This window comes from Physeter macrocephalus, chromosome 2, assembly GCF_002837175.3.
Source record: "Physeter macrocephalus isolate SW-GA chromosome 2, ASM283717v5, whole genome shotgun sequence".
In the NCBI taxonomy this organism is placed as follows: Eukaryota; Metazoa; Chordata; class Mammalia; order Artiodactyla; family Physeteridae; genus Physeter; species Physeter macrocephalus.
This window is the reverse complement of record NC_041215.1, coordinates 111,464,257-111,481,700: the sequence shown is the minus strand read 5'-3', so window position 1 is coordinate 111,481,700 and position 17,444 is coordinate 111,464,257. Positions and strand designations below refer to the sequence as shown.

Below are 17,444 nucleotides of genomic sequence, written 5' to 3'. Positions count from 1 at the left end.
TCTCCTAGCTTTCTGTTGACTGGAAATACTCCATGAATGTTTACTACTTAGGAAGATCTCTAACTGAAGTTGGAACCTAAAAAGCCCTATCTTAGAGGTAGATTGTCCAGAATACTTTTCTGAGAGGAAAGAATTCTGGAACCACAGCACAGTTACTGCCCCAAATAAGTTAATCTTCTGTCCTCTCTAGGACTATCACTAGCCCATAGGCACCTTTGAGTGAATTAGAAGAAGACACCCCTTCCTCTGGGCAGATGCAGCCTGGCACCAACTCTCATAGCTTAGCCTTTGTTGCTGTGAGATAATAGAAAATGTATATATTCATCTCTGCTCCCAGTTCGTGGCAGAGAGCTCCTGAAACCCTTGTAATTTTCTAAATAGATACACCAGGAGCATCTTTTATTCTAATATTGGTCTTTGACCCTGCATCCTGACACGAAGCTCCTAAATCCCTTGGAATTTCCTGGATGACAGGAATGTATTTTGTTCTAATGAGGTGACTCTTGGTGGGCTTCTGGATGGCACTGGTCATCAGAAAGACCAAGCCATGATTAGAAGCTTGAAACTTTCACCTCCACCCACCCACCCAGTTCTCTGAAGAGGGGCTGGAAATTCAGTTAATGTTCGATCATGCCTATGTGATGAAACTTCCATAAAAATCCCCAGTTGGCACTTTTATGCTCTGAATAAACATAGCAATCAGTTGAGCTCTACCTCCTGCCCTGCAGTGGTAAAGGGTAAACCTAGGATGATAATTCAAATATCTGTTATTCCAGAGCTTGGGTTCATCACTAAGCTGCATCCATTTCTCTCTCCAAAAGACAAATAAAAGTACTCTTATTTTTATGGCTAAGTAATATTCCATTGTATATATGTACCACATGTTCTTCATCCATTCCTCTGTTGATGGACATTCAGGTTGCTTCCATGTCTTGGCAATTGTAAATAGTACTGTAGTGAACATTGGGTTGCATGTATCAATATCTTTTCCAATTATGGTTTTCTCTGGATGTATCCCATTTGCAGCAACATGGATTGACCTAGAGATTATCATACTAAGTGAAGTAAGTCAGACAGAGAAAGACAAATATCATATGATATCGTTTATATGTGGAATCTAAAAAAATGATGTAAATGAACTTATTTACAAAACAGAAAGTCTCAGAGACTTCAAAAACAAATTTATGGTTACCAAAGGGGAAAGGTGGCAGGAGAGGGATAAATTAGGAGTTTGGGGATTAACATATACACACTACTATATATAAAATAGATAATCAACAAGGACCTACTGTATAGCACAGGAAACTCTACTCAATAATCTTTAATAACCTATATGGGAAAAGAATCTGAAAAGAATGGATATATGTATATGGATAACTGAATCACTTTGCTGTACACCTGAAACACACAACATTGTAAATCAACTATACTTTAACATTAAAAAAATTAAATTTAAGAAAGTACTCTTAAAAACAATCTACAGAACCTACCAACTTTTCACTTTAAGTTAGAACCTTGGAAGGAATGAGACTAAGCTCTGTTCAAATATGGTAACAAAAAAGTTGGATTTAATCAAGCAAATAAATCAGAGAAAGTAAGGAATTAGAAGTGAAAAGCAAAGTTAGAAAAAAAAGCCTTTCACTGATTTTTTTGCATTTCCCCTCAGATTGACACTGGTATACTACTATGTTATACTGATTACAATAGTGGGTTCATTTATTCCAAATTCCGAGATGAAGAGTTTACAGTACAGTATTTGTCATCTTTGTCACCCTTCTGAATGAAGTTCTTTATAGAACTCCTTTCAGAGCACTTCTCAGCATAGTACATGCCTTTAGAATGTAGCATAAATTCTAAAAGAAATTGAGGAGGCAGGAACAGACTGGGATAGGACTCCTTATTATATAGAAAGCCTTGTTTAAGCAACCATCGTCACTCAAAACCTAGAGCCCGTGTCCAGTCATTTACGCTAACAAATCCCATGCTGAAGAACATTCTCAGCACTGGCAGGGTGTCTGGGCACCCAGTCCCCCACTCCACCAAGCTAGACAAGGCTACAGCAACACTCCCAATCACGCCTGAGTTACGGTGAGTAGATGCAGAGTCCCTGGGCCCTCCTGGACCTTGGGTGCTACCAGGCTAAGAGCAGCCAGAAGTAAACCTGGCCAGGCAATCACAGAGGTTTCTTTTATGCTGAGGTGAATGCTAAAGAGGAACAACTTCAATAACAACTCTGTTTGACACCCATATGACATTCCTGGCCTGACCCCATGAGTCTATGGCATCACCACTTCTATACATCCAGAGCCGCCATTTTAAAATGTCCCAGTCTTGATGGTTTGCCAGTGGCATACAGCTGAGTGTCCACAGATGTCCTCAAACTTTTTTTTTTCTTTTCTTAATTAATTTTTATTGGAGTATAGTTGCTTTACAGATGTCCTCAAACTTTGTAAAAGCACCATTTCCAAACATATTTCTCTATTAGTGCCTTTATCTTATCCTCAAGCATAGGAGGTTATCTTTGAATACTGCAGAGAACCAAACAGTGCTTGTTATGAGGTAGCAAGTTTTGGCTGATTTACAACCCCGGTAGAACAAATTCTATATCTAATCATGGTTGGGCATGATTGCCTCCCCACCACATTGCATATCCTTCCTTTGCAATAATTTTTGTATCTTCCAAGCTAACATCTGACAACTTTAAAACTAAGGAACATCTTCTTTGCATTATCTAAAACAAGATTGGCAATCTTTAACCTTGGTGTCCAAATTGGCCCATTGATCTAGAACACAGGTTATCAAAAACAGTCACATTCTCTCTAGAAACTACTATCAAAATCTAGGGCATATGTGAGAATATCACCGGGTGTGGGTCATGCTACCTTGACAGAAGCAGGGAAAGAGCTATAAAGAGAACCCAGAAACAAGGAAATGAACAATGGATAGGAGGAAGAGAGATTTTCACCCTTTCCTCTCCTCCACCCCTGTTCTTGGCTCTAGTAGGTTAGGGAGTCTTCTGTTGCCAGATTTAATACATAAAAATACAGTCATCTAGTTAAATTTCAGATAAATGATGAATAATTTTATAGTATAAGTATAACCCTGTGGAATATTTGGGACATACTTATGCTAAAAAATTTATTTACTCTAACTGAAATTCACATTTGACTGGAGCAAACCGTACTATGGTGAGAACAGAAAAGATTTTGAAACAAGGCGAACAGAGATTTGAATCCTGCAAAATTGCTTATTATTCATGAGGCTCTGGCCATGTCATATAGCTACTTTGAGCCTCAGTCTCCACGTCTTCAGATGAAGAAATGACATTACTTCATAGAGTTGTCATGGGGATTAGAAATAAGCAAATGCTGCAACTAGCAAGTGCTCAACAAGATGATGTCCTCTGGTTAATCCTCTTAAATTGTTGTTATATTTTCTGCTTCATTCTTCTTTCTACTTCTGATCTACAGAAGTAGATCTAAATACATAAATACATCTAAAATACATCTAAATTTAGATCTAAATACCTCTAAAATCCAAATATTTTTACAGCCTTCTTCTCCTCCCACCCATTACCACTCCACTTCATGTAATATGGAGAACACATATTAATTTTCCACAGCTTTTTTCCCCCACTACAGATAATTTATTGTCATAGGAGCCATAAAGTGTCATAAAACTACGGCATTTTCATTTGCAGCAACATGGATGGGCCCAGAGATTATCATACTAAGTGAAGTAAGTCAGACAGACAAATACCATAAGATATCAGTTATATGTGGAATCTAAAATATGACAAAAATGAACTTATCTATGAAACAGACTCACAGACATAGAGAACGACTTATGGTTGCCAAGGGGGAGGGAGGTGGGGGAGGGAAAGAGTGGGATTTGGGGGTTAGCAGATGCAAACTCTTATATACAGAATGGATAAGCAACAAGGTCCTATAGGGAACTATATTCAGTATCCTGGGATAAACCATATGGAAAAGAATATGAAAAATAATGTATATTTATGTGTAACAGAATCACTTTGCTGTACAGCAGAAATGAACACAACATTGTAAATCGACTGTACTTCAATAAAATAAACTAAAAAAAAAAAGACAACTATGGCATTTTAATTCCCCGGCTCAGGATAGGCCTGGAGGGTCCTGCAAAGTTGAGAGCTGGGACTATTGCAGGGACAGGAGAGCACAGTGTGATTAGAGGGGGGTTACAGCACAGAATACCAGCTATCAGTGTTATTCCTTAACCACTGAACAATAATGAAGCTATTCACTGGAGAGAAGCTAAGAGTTTAGTAGGTCTCTCTTCCTACGTAAGCTCTGGAAAAGCCAAAGGGAATGATTTTTAGGGTTAAAACAGGGTTTTGGCTTCTCCCGCCCGAGTCGTTAAGGAGGAGAGAGAGGGTTGTCTCAGTACAATCCAGATCAGATAATTACAACTGACCTACTGACAGCTGTAACCACACTTAGAACACAAACTGCTGCTGAGGGGAGGAAATGTGCTTGGAAAGTTTTATTAATAAAGCATAGCATTATGAAAGAAACCTCACAGACACGAAAAGAAATGCTTACCTCAGAAACCACAAGCATACAAATCCTGTCCTCCATCACCTACTGGAGCAGACTCTACAACCCAGGAGTTGAAGGACTGCTTTCAATAGCCGAGGGGTCCAATGTACTCTGGAAAATTTGCCAAAATCTCTCTTTATCTGGTCACACAAAATCCTGGTGATCCCCCATCCTACAGGGAGACTCAGTTGACAGTGAGACTGATGGCTCCACTCAATGTTAGGGGGAAAGTAAATGGAGACAGCCATTCTATCAGCTTCTGTCAGTATTTAAATGCACCCGTCCCTTAATTCAACAATTCCACTCTGAAAGATCTCTCTTAAGGACATGCTTATTCACAAAGTTAAATATGTATTTTTAGAAAAATGTCACTGCGGAATTGCTTATTCTAGCAAACAATTAGAAATATCCTAAATGTCTCTCAATAGAGCAACAGTTGAATGTATGACAGTGTAGTTTTACTGTGAAATATACACCGCAGTTAAAAAGAATGAGATATGTTTATATATCCTAATAAAGAGAGCTTTCTAAGACATATTTTAAGAAGGTGGGGGAACTGCAAAAAATATCAGTATAATCCAATTATATTAAAATAAACAAGTGTTTCTGTATTTACCTGTGTATGTAAATGCTTAGTGTAGTGTCTTGAGTGATGTGATAGCACTTAAAACTAGAGAAAAAAGATTGCTGGGGGAAATGGAGGGCCGTCCCCACACATTGATTCAGTATATCTCTGTACCATTTGAGTTTTTAACAAGGTGTATTTGAGAATTAGTTGTATCATTTTAACTACTCACTCTTAAAAAGAAATGTAAAAAAATTAAATCAACTACTTTGAGTATTCTCCCCAAATCTTATTTACTTACCTAAAAGCCCTACTTTTTGAAACGAATCACAGAGAAAATCTAAATTGTGTACCTGCGGCCAATTCACACGTTATCTAGGATTTCCTGACCATATTCGCCCAGGATTCTGGCATCTAATTGCTCTAGAGTTGGAGGAGACTCAGAGAAAGAATTCACACCCTGGATCAAGTGAAAATATTCAGGCTTTGCTCAAGGATTCTCAGAACCATCCCAAAAGAGGAGAGGGGTCGTTTGTGAGTACACATGGATAATCACGGGGGTCCTCAGATTGCCCTCAAACACAGGGAATTATAACAAAGTCGTAGAGGAAGAAGACTGTTTAAAACACTAACCGGGGCTTCCCTGGTGGCGCAGTGGTTGAGAGTCCGCCTGTAGATGCAGGGGACGCGGGTTCGTGCCCCAGTACGGGAAGATCCCACATGCCGCGGAGCGGCTGGGCCCGTGAGCCATGGCCACTGAGCCTGCGCGTCCGGAGCCTGTGCTCCGCAACGGGGGAGGCCACAACAGAGAGAGGCCCGCGTACCGCAAAAAAAAAAAAAATAATAAAATAATAAAATAAAAAAACACTAACCAACAACCAAAATCAAAACCATCAGATTCTGTGAGTCACCAAGAGCCTAGAGAGCAATGCACTATAAACCGTAAAGAGGAATGAACCCAGGCGTGTGTGGGGTGGAGTTTCTCCACATCTGAGAGAGGTGACTGCAGGATGATTCCTGCCCATGGAAGGCGGCTGGTGTTCACTCCTGGGAAGCTGAGAGTAACCTGAATCTCAAGCTGCTCAGATTGAGAGAGTGGAGGGTGGAATGCTGGCAGTGACTGGGGGAGCATGAGACCAAATACAGGCATGGGAGAATAAAACTAGACCAGATGGCAGGGAGAACGCCATGGAACGTTCTGAGCTTCTGGGGGAGGGTTTTTGGGAAACTAAAGCTTCCTCAACTCTGTGGGAAAGAACCAGCATATTAATACTGCTCATTATTATTATTGAAACTCTATTATAAACACTGCCCCCAGCCTGATGTGGCTGAGGTTACCCTTAAAAACAAGGCGTACCTCAGAAGTCTTACTTCATTTCTGAAATCTTCTATCTGGTCCCCTTACAGCCAACAGTTAAAACCAGATTCTGAGCAGGAAGGGGAGAGGGAAGTGACAGATGACTGAATGACCTGAGGTGAGAAAAAAAAATTAAAAGGGCTTCTCCCTTGTGACTTCGTGATCCTGAGATGCATTAACTGTTCCGTGAGCTGCTGAAGGAAGTGTACTCTGCTTTCAGGGTTCCATCCCCAGCTGTTAATCAGATCAGTGATTCTCAAGTGATGGTGAAGGGTAAGGAGAAAGTGGCAGCAGGGAGGGAGAGGTGAGATGTGTTGTTTGATAAAAACAAATTCTGTATTAGATTGTAATTTCATTTTGGGGAGGGTTGTAAAAATCTTCTTGTTTTTGATAATACAAATTTTTATATTTAATATAATGGGAGACGCTTCAGTTTAGCAAAATGGGGGGTGGTCTAAAACATTATGAGAACACTGAGGTCAATCTCATCTATTTTACTGCTCGGATCCTTTTATGGGGGTGGTGGATTTACAGACTAGGATGATGTTATTTTGGTTAAAATATAATTAACAGCTAACATGTAATGAGTAGTCTTGATACGTCAGGTAATATTCTAAGCTGTACACATGCATGATCCATTTAATTCTCTTAATAGCTTCTTGAGGCAGATACTATTAAGATCCTCCTATTACAGATGGAAGAGTGAGGTACAGAAAAGTTAAGCAACTTAGGTTACACAGGTATAAATAGCCAGAGCAGGATTTGAACCCAGAGATCTTTCTCTGAAGCCCTACTCTTCACTGACTGTAAAGAGTTGAAATTTGTGGGGGGGTGGGGTGGCTAATAAATAAAATCTACTTTTTCCTCCTTGCCTAACTTTGGAACCATTGAGAGACAGACACAAAAACCAGGCAAGGAAAGTCAGTTTGATTACTGAGAAAACTGATACTGAAGGATGGCTTGGATTTGTAGCCCAGCAGCCTTGCTACTGCTTCCCTCTCAATGAGGTCGACTTTCCCACCCAGCCACAGCACTGCTCTGCAACCCCAGGTCTCTCCCGTGGGAAGGAGCAAGGCAGAAAATATTCCCCAACTTACCAGCCAGATAATTCATTCCTTTTCCCCACGGGAGGAGCAAGTGTGGGTGAAGCTAGGTTTGAAGGCCAAGGGCATTTCTCTAACGGACGAGGCTATGCTTACAAGGGGGGATGTGTTCTCCCAACATGCATATAAATGTAAAGAAACATGTCTGTAAAAATGAATAAATGGGTGTATGGGTGAAGACATTAAACAGGGGCAACAATCAAGTCAGAGAAATTGTCATTATTTTGTGTTACAATCCAAGAAGAGTGGTGTTTTTCAAGAAGACGACTGAATCGTGATCAACTGTTAAAAGAAGAAAAAGTGCTTAAGTGAAAGAGAGAGTCAAAGCAGATGCATAAATAATTTTCTGATAATTGTCATCAAGCACCGATTAGGTACATTCTGCCCCAAAGGAGTGGACATATGAGGATTTCACTGTAGAGATTCTACTTATTACCCACTGTTTCTGAAAGACCATCCTTGCTTTCGTCTCTTCTGTTGTTGCAGACCATCATGTAACAGCTGGTGAGATGAGTGCCCGCATGTGACACACCAAAGCATTTTAGAGGCAGCCAAGAGCAAAGAAAATACCTCTCTCCACTACAGAGTGGACATTTTCTTTTCTTTTTTTTTTTTTTTTTTTTTTTGCGTTCATGTGGGATCTTCCCGGACTGGGTCACGATCCCGTGTCCCCTGCATCGGCAGGTGGACTCTCAACCACTGAGCCACCAGGGAAGCCCGATATTTTCTGATGGGTCACCAAAGAAGTAAAAACTGAATCATTTTATTCTCAAAGAAAAGCACAGTAAAATTCAACTTCATCCCCAAATTGTATAAACTTCAGGCTCACGAAACCTGGAACGTTCTGAGTACAATATAAATTCAATATGGAGTGAACAACTAGTCTATAAAAATCCAAATCTTGAGTCTTACTGTCACTCATAGAACACCTGAGATATCAGGTAGATGAGAGACTTGGACGGTGGAGAAGGGTGGAAAAGGGAGTTAAGTGGTAATGATAACAGACACCCAGGACTAGATGGGGCAGAGTGACAGTCTGCCCCTGTCCAAGGGTGTAGAGGACACTCACTGACAGGCCACGGTTAGGAGTTTAGATCTTACTCCAAGAGCAATGGAAAATCATCAGCAAGCTTTAAGCAAGGGAGGAAGTGTTCAAGATGAGGAAGCAAGTGTGTGAGCAGGGAGACCACTTAGCAGGAGAGAAATGGTGACAGTTGTTCAGGATTTCCCCTGCCCCATGTCTAAGGTCACCAAGTAGAATCAGCCTACCTGTGAGGAGCCCGAGGTTCACTGGCTCCCCCAGAAATCCTCGCTTGGTCAGTTGACTCCTGAGTCTGCGGCCGAGCGCTACAAAAACCCCTGGGGGAGGTGGATGGCTCGCATGCTCTCAGCTTTCCATGAATCATTTAGATGGGAAACTGAAGCCTGCTCACATAAAAAGATCTGTGAACTTCAGGTCAGGATCATACTCCTGTCCCAAATGTATGACTTTTTCCTCCCCCTTCAGGGAGTGTGGGTGTACTTAAAAAACAAACTATTTTCATTCAGTCACCGTTTCCTAGCAACCAAAAAAAAAGCATCTATCTTCCGGATGCCTGTGAGCCCCAGCCCAGTGGATGCTCAAGCACGCCTCCAGAAGCACAGAGAGAGCAGAAACCCTGGGATCACTCGGTTGGTGAGAGATTCTGAAAGGGGAATCTGTTAATAGAACACGGTCTGAAGGACCTGTACCATAGCTGCCGGGGTGCAGCGCGGGGACCTGCAGGGAGTGTGCAGATTTTCTTCAGGGCATGATATTCCTATAGAAAACGGGGGCTGTGACTTCTGGAAGGGTTGGTTTCTATGAAACAGCTAATGCATGAGGCAGCTGACATCTTTCCAGCAGCTCTTTTATGTGTATTTCCAGCCAGAGTCTTGTTTTCATTAAAACTCTATAGACAGAAAAGAGGGGCAACTGGCTGAGTTCAAATCTAAGCTGAACAGAGTCTGTGCAAATGGTCCTCTTTCAACCAGGCACAGATACTCAATGCATGGAAGTCACTGAACTGGACAGCTGGCAGAAACCTCTTCAATCATTCAGTGTTTTTTTTACAGAGGAGGAAACACAAAAACACAGAGCGGGGGCTTCCCTGGTGGCGCAGTGGTTGAGAATCCGCCTGCCGATGCAGGGGTATGCGGGTTCGTGCCCCGGTCCGGGAAGATTCCACATGCCGCGGAGCGGCTGGGCCCGTGAGCCATGGCCGCTGAGCCTGCGCGTCCGGAGCCTGTGCTCCGCAACGGGAGAGGCCACAACAGTGAGAGACCGGCGTACCGCAAAAAAAAAAAAAAAAAAAAAAAAAAAAAAAAAAAAAAAAAAAACAAAACACAGAGAGGAAAATGAACTCGTCCAAGGTAGCCTCACAAGGTCTCCTAACCTCCAGCCTAGTGGGAATGGAAGATGCTCATATTTTTAAAATCTTTATGAGAATTCCCTGGCAGTCCAGTGGTTAGGACTCTGTGCTTTCACTGCTGAGGGTGCGGGTTCAGTCCCTCGTCAGGGAACTAAGACCCCGCAAGCCGTGTGGTACGGCCGGAAAAAAAAGAATCTTTGCATATTATGCCACATTGAGTGGTAAGGGGGAGGAAGAATGGTCTAAGAGGAAGCTGTCCCAACAACCAAGAGACTCACATTTTAAAATTGGTGTTTCTGAAATTCAGAGGAGTGGCTCAGAATTACAAAACAAGAATAGGTTAGGGCTTCCCTGGTGGCGCAGTGGTTGAGAGTCCGCCTGCCGATTCAGGGGACGCGGGTTCGTGCCCCGGTCCGGGAAGATCCCACATGCCGCGGAGCGGCTGGGCCCATGAGCCATGGCCGCTGAGCCTGCGCATCCGGAGCCTGTGCTCCGCAACGGGAGAGGCCACAGCAGTGAGAGGCCCGCGTACCGCAAAAACAAACAAACAAACAAAAAGAATAGGTTAGAGCAATTGCTAAATCTTTTGCTTTTTAAAAAGGCATCTAAGCCAAGGAAGTGCCACTCCCCCACCCCAGTCAAGGAATTGAGGTAGGACAAATGTTCTACCAACAAATGTTTTTTAAATTTTTGAGTTAGAAGAATGGTAACACATGCCAGCCTTTATGGAGTTGTGAAATGTTAGGATGAAAGGTGCTCTGGGCGATGTTAACCAGGCTCGTCACATTTTAGATGACACCTGAGTCTGGGGTGCAGAAGAGCCGAGAAGCTCGGCCACGGCCACGGCCACAGCAGTCAGTGGTGGAGTGGACTCCACGTTCTGGCGTGTGGCCTCCCCAGGTGCAGCACTTTTCCTTGTCTAGGCCACCAGGCAACCTTTCTGGCTTGCAGTGTCCTCTCCCAACTGATTCTCCTGTAGGGCGCAACATTACTCTCTTTATAGATAATCCATTCCTATGGAATGCTCTGACTTTATTCCCTTTTTTACATCCCATCCAAGGCTTTAGCAGATGTAGCCACAGCAAGAATGGTCCAAAATAATTAAACCAATTCGGTGAAGAATTTATTTAAATCAGTGGCATCCTGTTTCCTCTGCGATTATTGTTGGAGAGCTGAACAGAATAAAGTTTAATGTTTATATGCTAGAATTAAAAAAAAGTTTCTAAAGTTTTTTTTCCTAACCATTTCAGAGTAGTGATTTAAAAACATGTGCATAATTTCAAAAGTACAGAAGGTAATATAATGAACATCTACGGACCTATCATCCCAGAGACAACAAATGTTAACAATTTTCTTATATGTGTATTAGTCAGGGTTCTCCAGAGAAACAGAAACAACGGGATGTGTATATATACGTAAAGAGAAAATTAATTTACTGAATAGGCTCATGTGATTGTGGTGGCTTGACCAGTCCAAAATCTGATGGGGTAGGCTGGCAGGATTGAGACTCAAGGAAGAATTGTAATTCAAGTCTGAAGGTAGTCTGCTGGCAGAATTCCTTCTTGCTCAGGAAAGGTCAGCCTTTGTTCTTTTAAGGCCTTCAACTGATTGGATGAGGTCCACCCACATAATGGAGAGTAATCTGCTTTACTCAAAGTCTACTGATTTAAATGCTGATCTCACCCAGAAAACACCTTCCCAAAAAGAATCAGAATAATGTTGGACCGAATATCTGGGCACAGTGGCCCAGCCAAGTTGACACATAAAATTCATTAACCATTACAACTTGCTTTAAATCTTTTATAAGAAACAAAACATTGCAGATAAAGTTGATATCCCATTTATACCTCTCCCTGGGCACTCCATTCCATAGTGATGATTTCTAAAATTAAGTCCTTTTTGTGACTTCAGGCCCCCTTTGACCCCATCACCTGGACTTCAATTTCTGGTTCAATGTGGGGGTGAGAATGGAAGGTATGGCCTCACCTTTGCCATCACCACACGTTCTTACCGGGACCTGCTGGCCATAGGAAGCTGTACATGGGTTCTATAGAAACCTCCATCATGAGCTGGGAACCAGGTAGGTTCACGGAGAGTCACTATGTTGAATGCACACAGAACTCAAACATAATCAGATCACAAGCCATCTTTGTTTGGATTTTTCTGTCTAGATAGTCTCATCCACGATTACATGAGCTGTGTCTGTTTTATTGATACTTGCAAGGTTATGGCAAGAATAAGTAAATGATGAATATGAAAAGTGTGGAAGGAATAAGAGGTGTCAGATAAACTCAAGGTACAGTGCACTGGCCTCCAGACAGCTTTCTGACCTGGAACCTGCTGGATGAGAGGCCTGCACACTCTCGGATCCCTTCCAGAGCCTAGGACTCCATGACTGGTATTAGGAGTGATAGCATCCCTAACTCAAATTCTCTCTGATTTGCTGCTGTAGCTTCTAGGCTCAGAGAGGCTGGGTCTTTCCAAAGGAAAACAGGTGCAGTGTAGCTGCAGATACCTGCTCAGCTGGATAAGCCTTTAATCATGGAAAGAAGGCTACTAAAGAAGGAAATGAAAAAACTCCTGTAAGTCTGATTGAGAATAACTTACATTTACTGCACTGAGCATTTGGTGGGGTTTATGTCATAGATGGTCTGGATATTGGCAGTGGGGTAAAAACCTAAGGAAGAATCTGTTCCTGGGCTATAGGAGAAAGCCGGATGATCTGGCCTCTGTCTCCTGCCCAAGAGGCTTCACATGTGGTGCAAAGCAGGATGCTGAATCTCTTGGGAGGATGTTTCTGCCAGCAGCGTGCACATCCGAGGCATCCCCATTCTAGAGTCTAAGATCTGAGCCCACAGTCCCAGCCTGTGCTGGGCAGGGTATGCCTTTGAAAGGGCCCGACTGGTAAAAGATATAGGAGACATTTCTGGAAAAATGTACCCAAGGGCCCAGCATTTAAATTGCAGGCTCTGCTTCTTCTATTGTCAGGCTTATTGATTAAATAATTTATCTCCATTTTCTGCCCTCCGAACTTTGTTTTAAACACATAAAGAAAACATTAAGTTTTCCCATGGAAATTTTTTTCCTCCTGTGGTAGCTTTTCTTTGACTTGGTACTTTGTTAAGAGGTTGGTGAAAATCACAGACCATATAAAAAGAGAAAAAGGTTATTATGTTCTATTTCATGATTATAGGCACAACAATAACACCCTTTTATTAGAGATCTTATCATAGTCCCCATTAAATGTCCTTTCTCTGCCGACTAAGATAATTATCTTCTAACAAGTTCTTTAAGAAATGCTGCAATAAACTATGTATGAATTCACACAGGTTTACATGTATGTGTTTGGAGGTCAACATAATAAAGAACAAACCATGATTAGGAATGCCAGTTCCTCTACATATCTCATCCAAAGAACTGGAATTTCAAAACTGATATAAATATAATTTTTATGTATATATAGTTTAATTTTACCCACAGAATCTATTTAGGCTACTTTAAATAAAGTGTCTTGGAATTACAAAGCAAAATTTCAAGAATTTTTATCAATCTAGAATAGCTTAATAACTCAGAAGAAGGGCTTTTAGAACCCCAAAGCAAATTTAACCCCAGCATAGGAACTTGCCCAAAGTGTTTGGTAAAGACCTTGACAAACAGAACTGTCCTTATGTAACATTGTGAGATCGACCTTGGAGACCCCAGAGTCCTTTTTCCTATATCCATTCCCTCTTCTTGACTTTCCCAGGGTAGTACTCCTTTCTATTCACCTCCCAGGGCGCTTATTCTACCCTCCCCTTATTAAAAGTCCATTAGGAAAGGATCTGATAAGGATACATTAAAGTGGAATCACTAATATGTTTTTACACGTAACTCCTCCTAAAGGTATTTGCATTCTAATGGGAAAAAAGCCTTCAGGCAAAAGAACACATCTGTACGGAATATCATATATCTGGAAGTTATCGACTTTGGACATCCTGCCTGAATTTAGCAAGGGCAGCAAGGGAATCTTTATTTTAAATAGTGGGTCTCAATCCTTTCGGTTTTGTAAAATCTATTCTGCCTTTGGGGATTTATCATGCTCCCTGCTTTCCTAGAAATTCGGTTCTATGTGAGTTTAATTTTACGATAAATGTGATTTGTTCATGATGGTTAGACACTTTAAACCTGCAGGGTTGCAGAATGGCCGTTTAAATCAAAATGAATATTAACTCAGCTACCAGAGCCATCGGTGACTTCGCTTGTATTTGGTGGAGGAGGGAGGGATGGGGCAGGAATGTTCTTCTGCAGACGGTGCTCCCATGTCTTTCCCGCTGGTTCAATCCTGCTCTCTTGCTTTTAAGGGGAGATTATATTGGCATCAGACTTCGGGAAAATGAATTTGACCCAAAAGGAAGAAGGCAACTCACCTTTCTAGATGATATGGTAAAGAAAGGCATGCTACCACGAGTCACATCTGTGTCATATGTGTATTATGGGGACAGAACAAGGATCTAATATCTATCATAAGCAAGGCTAATCTTGATCCCCCCAGAATGTCCTCTTCCTCATCTTCTCAACCTAGGATTGTCCATGTGGTCTCTTCAACTCATTAAACTGAAAGCAAGAAGAATGAGAAAATTAAAGTCATGAGACTTTTGCTCTTTATTTATTATTAGGAGAGAAAAGATTTAAAAGCAAAATGAGTACAAGATTAAATGTGACAGACATGATGTTAAAAGCTTGTTGGGGTCTTCCCTGGTGGTGCAGTGGTTGAGAGTCCACCTGCCGATGCAGGGGACACGGGTTCGTGCCCCGGTCCGGGAAGATCCCACATGCCGCGGAGCGGCTGAGCCCGTGAGCCATGGCCACTGAGCCTGCGCGTCCGGAGTCCATGCTCCGCAACGGGAGAGGCCACAGCAGTGAGAGGCCCGCGTACGGGAAAAAAAAAAAAAAAAAAAAAGCTTGTTGATGAGATTAACGATCGTGTAGTTCTCAAATATAATTTTTCACCATTTATGGAGAAAACCAAATAATTGAATAATCCTAAAATCCTTTTTTATTATATTATACATGTTGAAACTCAGATTCATACTGTGTAATCAAAGTTCACTTCACATAAATTAAGGAAGCTATGTAAAGATCTAATTCAAAAGAGATTAGTAAACCCTCAGCTTTTTTATGCTACCCATTTACTATTCTTGCACTAATGAGGAAGAAGAAATCACCTGTCCCTCCCCGCCCCCTCCCCTTCCCTGTCTGATTTCTCTGGAGCTGAATGAGCAGTTGAGGTTTGGTGTTCTAAACTACTTCTCTGTGCACGTATTAAATGGAGAAATTAAACCAATTAGATAAGTGCTTCTCAAACTTTAATGAGGTCTTATTACAAGACCGTTTTGATTAAGGGGTTCAGGGGTGGGGCTGGAAATTTACATTTCTAATGAACAAACAGGTGATGCCAGTGCTGCTGGTCCAGGCATCAATCTTTGTATTAGGTTTCAACAAGTGAGCACGGTCCTTCCTTCCTTCCTTCCTTTCTTCCTTCCTTCCTTCTATTCTTTCTTTCTTTCTTTTCTTTCTTTCTTTCTTTCTTTCTTTCTTTCTTCCTTTCTTCCTTTCTTTCTTTCTTTCTTTCTTTCTTTCTTTCTTTCCTTCCTTCCTTCCTTTCTCCCTCTCTCTCTCCCTTCCTTCCTTCCTTCCTTTTCACTTTGGTTCAGTCCCTGAAAGAAATAATTACATTGTTATAATTACATTGTTTACACAATGTTAGAGTTACATAGAACCTTGGAACCCATCTACAAACACAAAAACAAAACTGACCTTCCTTTTGCTGGGGTTGGGAGTGGGGAGGAGAAAAGGAATGTTTTGATAGATAAATGGCAAATACACTTAGAAATTATCAGGAAACGTAGTGGGGAGGATAGGAATGAACATGGAATTGGTCCTCAGCTTTTTACTGCATATAAGACTCTTAGAAAGTCACTTGGTCTACCTCCATTTCTCTGCTTCCCCTGGACCCTCCTCCTGGGAGGTCCTTCTCCACCTGTAGAAATTCTCCTCATCCCCCAAGCCCCAGCTCCACTGACGCCTCCTCTCTGAAGCCTCCCGGGATTCCCCCAACTCCTCAGATGGACACACCACCTCCCCTGTGACCCTGGGCACTCAGTTCTGATGTTCCACAGAATTAGAAATTGTTCTCTGTGTCCCTCTTCCTCTATTTTCCCCTTTTTCTATTTTAAAATTCAAGGAAACCGCGGCCCAGAGAACAGCAATTGCTCACCCAAGGATATAGCACCGTGAGTTGTTGGCAATACCTACATTTGAACCCAGATTCCCTGATTCCCAGTTTAGTATTCCATGAATCTCTCTTTTCATTTCTGGCTCGCGCGCGCACGCGCACGCACACGCACGCGCACGCACGCGCACACACACGCACACACACACACACACAGCCTGCTCTAATGGGAGGTAAATGTAATTCCTGAAGAACACTAGTTACTAGTGTTACTAGTTACTAGTAACCTGAGCATCAGGTTACTGGACACAGCTGGTGATCCTCACCTTTGTGGACATGACAAACGAGTAGAATAGGCTTAGCAGTGCCATTGTCATTGTGCCTAGCACGTGCTTCGGCCCATGTCTCAGCCAGTTCCTTTGCTGTCTGTGCTTCCTGCTTCCAGGCACACTATGACTTGGCCATCAATGTTGCTCTGCAGTGGCTGGATCACTCAGAAGACTTAACTTGGCTGGAGTGGGAGAAAGTGTAAGTTGAATAGTTTTTTTTCTTTTTCTTTTTCTTTTTTTTTTTTTTATTTTAACTGTGAGTAATGACAGAGGAAGTTCACCACAAGGCACTCAGATTTGAAAATACTATGGGGTACGTATCCCTCTCCAACTAGAAACCTGAAGAAACCCTCACAGTTGTCGATTCGAGGAAGTCATATACATGCTTACATATTTTGCATCTCTGTGAGTTGGTTTCTGTCAGATGCAGATCTTTCTTGCATAGAATATTCTGCCTTAGAAATACAACTGTGCTTTATTGTGTATGTGCCTTGACTTTTTTTAAAAAAATGACCAGTTCTGTGGGTAAGGCTGCAATCTCTTCCTAAGAACTACTAAACACAACTTTTTTTTTTTTTTTTTTTTTTTGTGGTATGCGGGCCTCCCTCTGCTGTGGCCTCTCCCGTTGCGGAGCACAGGCTCCGGACGCGCATATTTTGCATCTCTGTGAGTTGGTTTCTGTCAGATGCAGATCTTTCTTGCATAGAATATTCTGCCTTAGAAATACAACTGTGCTTTATTGTGTATGTGCCTTGACTTTTTAAAAAAAAATGACCAGTTCTGTGGGTAAGGCTGCAATCTTTTCCTAAGAACTACTAAACACAACTTTTTTTTTTTTTTTTTTTTTTGTGGTATGCGGGCCTCCCTCTGCTGTGGCCTCTCCCGTTGCGGAGCACAGGCTCCGGGCGCGTA

At 41.9% G+C, this 17,444-nt stretch overlaps 1 protein-coding gene across 1 annotated transcript in view; it reads left to right on the top strand.

Annotated features, from left to right (window-relative positions):
• Positions 1 to 12,533: 12,533 nt before the first annotated feature.
• Positions 12,534 to 17,444, top strand: part of C2H2orf80 (chromosome 2 C2orf80 homolog) — a 13,064-nt gene continuing 8,153 nt past the window's right edge. The window contains exons 1-3 of the mRNA XM_007117710.2: positions 12,534 to 12,574; positions 14,333 to 14,414; positions 16,649 to 16,731. Of these exons, the coding sequence (XP_007117772.2) occupies positions 12,534 to 12,574; positions 14,333 to 14,414; positions 16,649 to 16,731 (206 nt within the window). The remainder of the gene's footprint in view (positions 12,575 to 14,332; positions 14,415 to 16,648; positions 16,732 to 17,444) is intronic.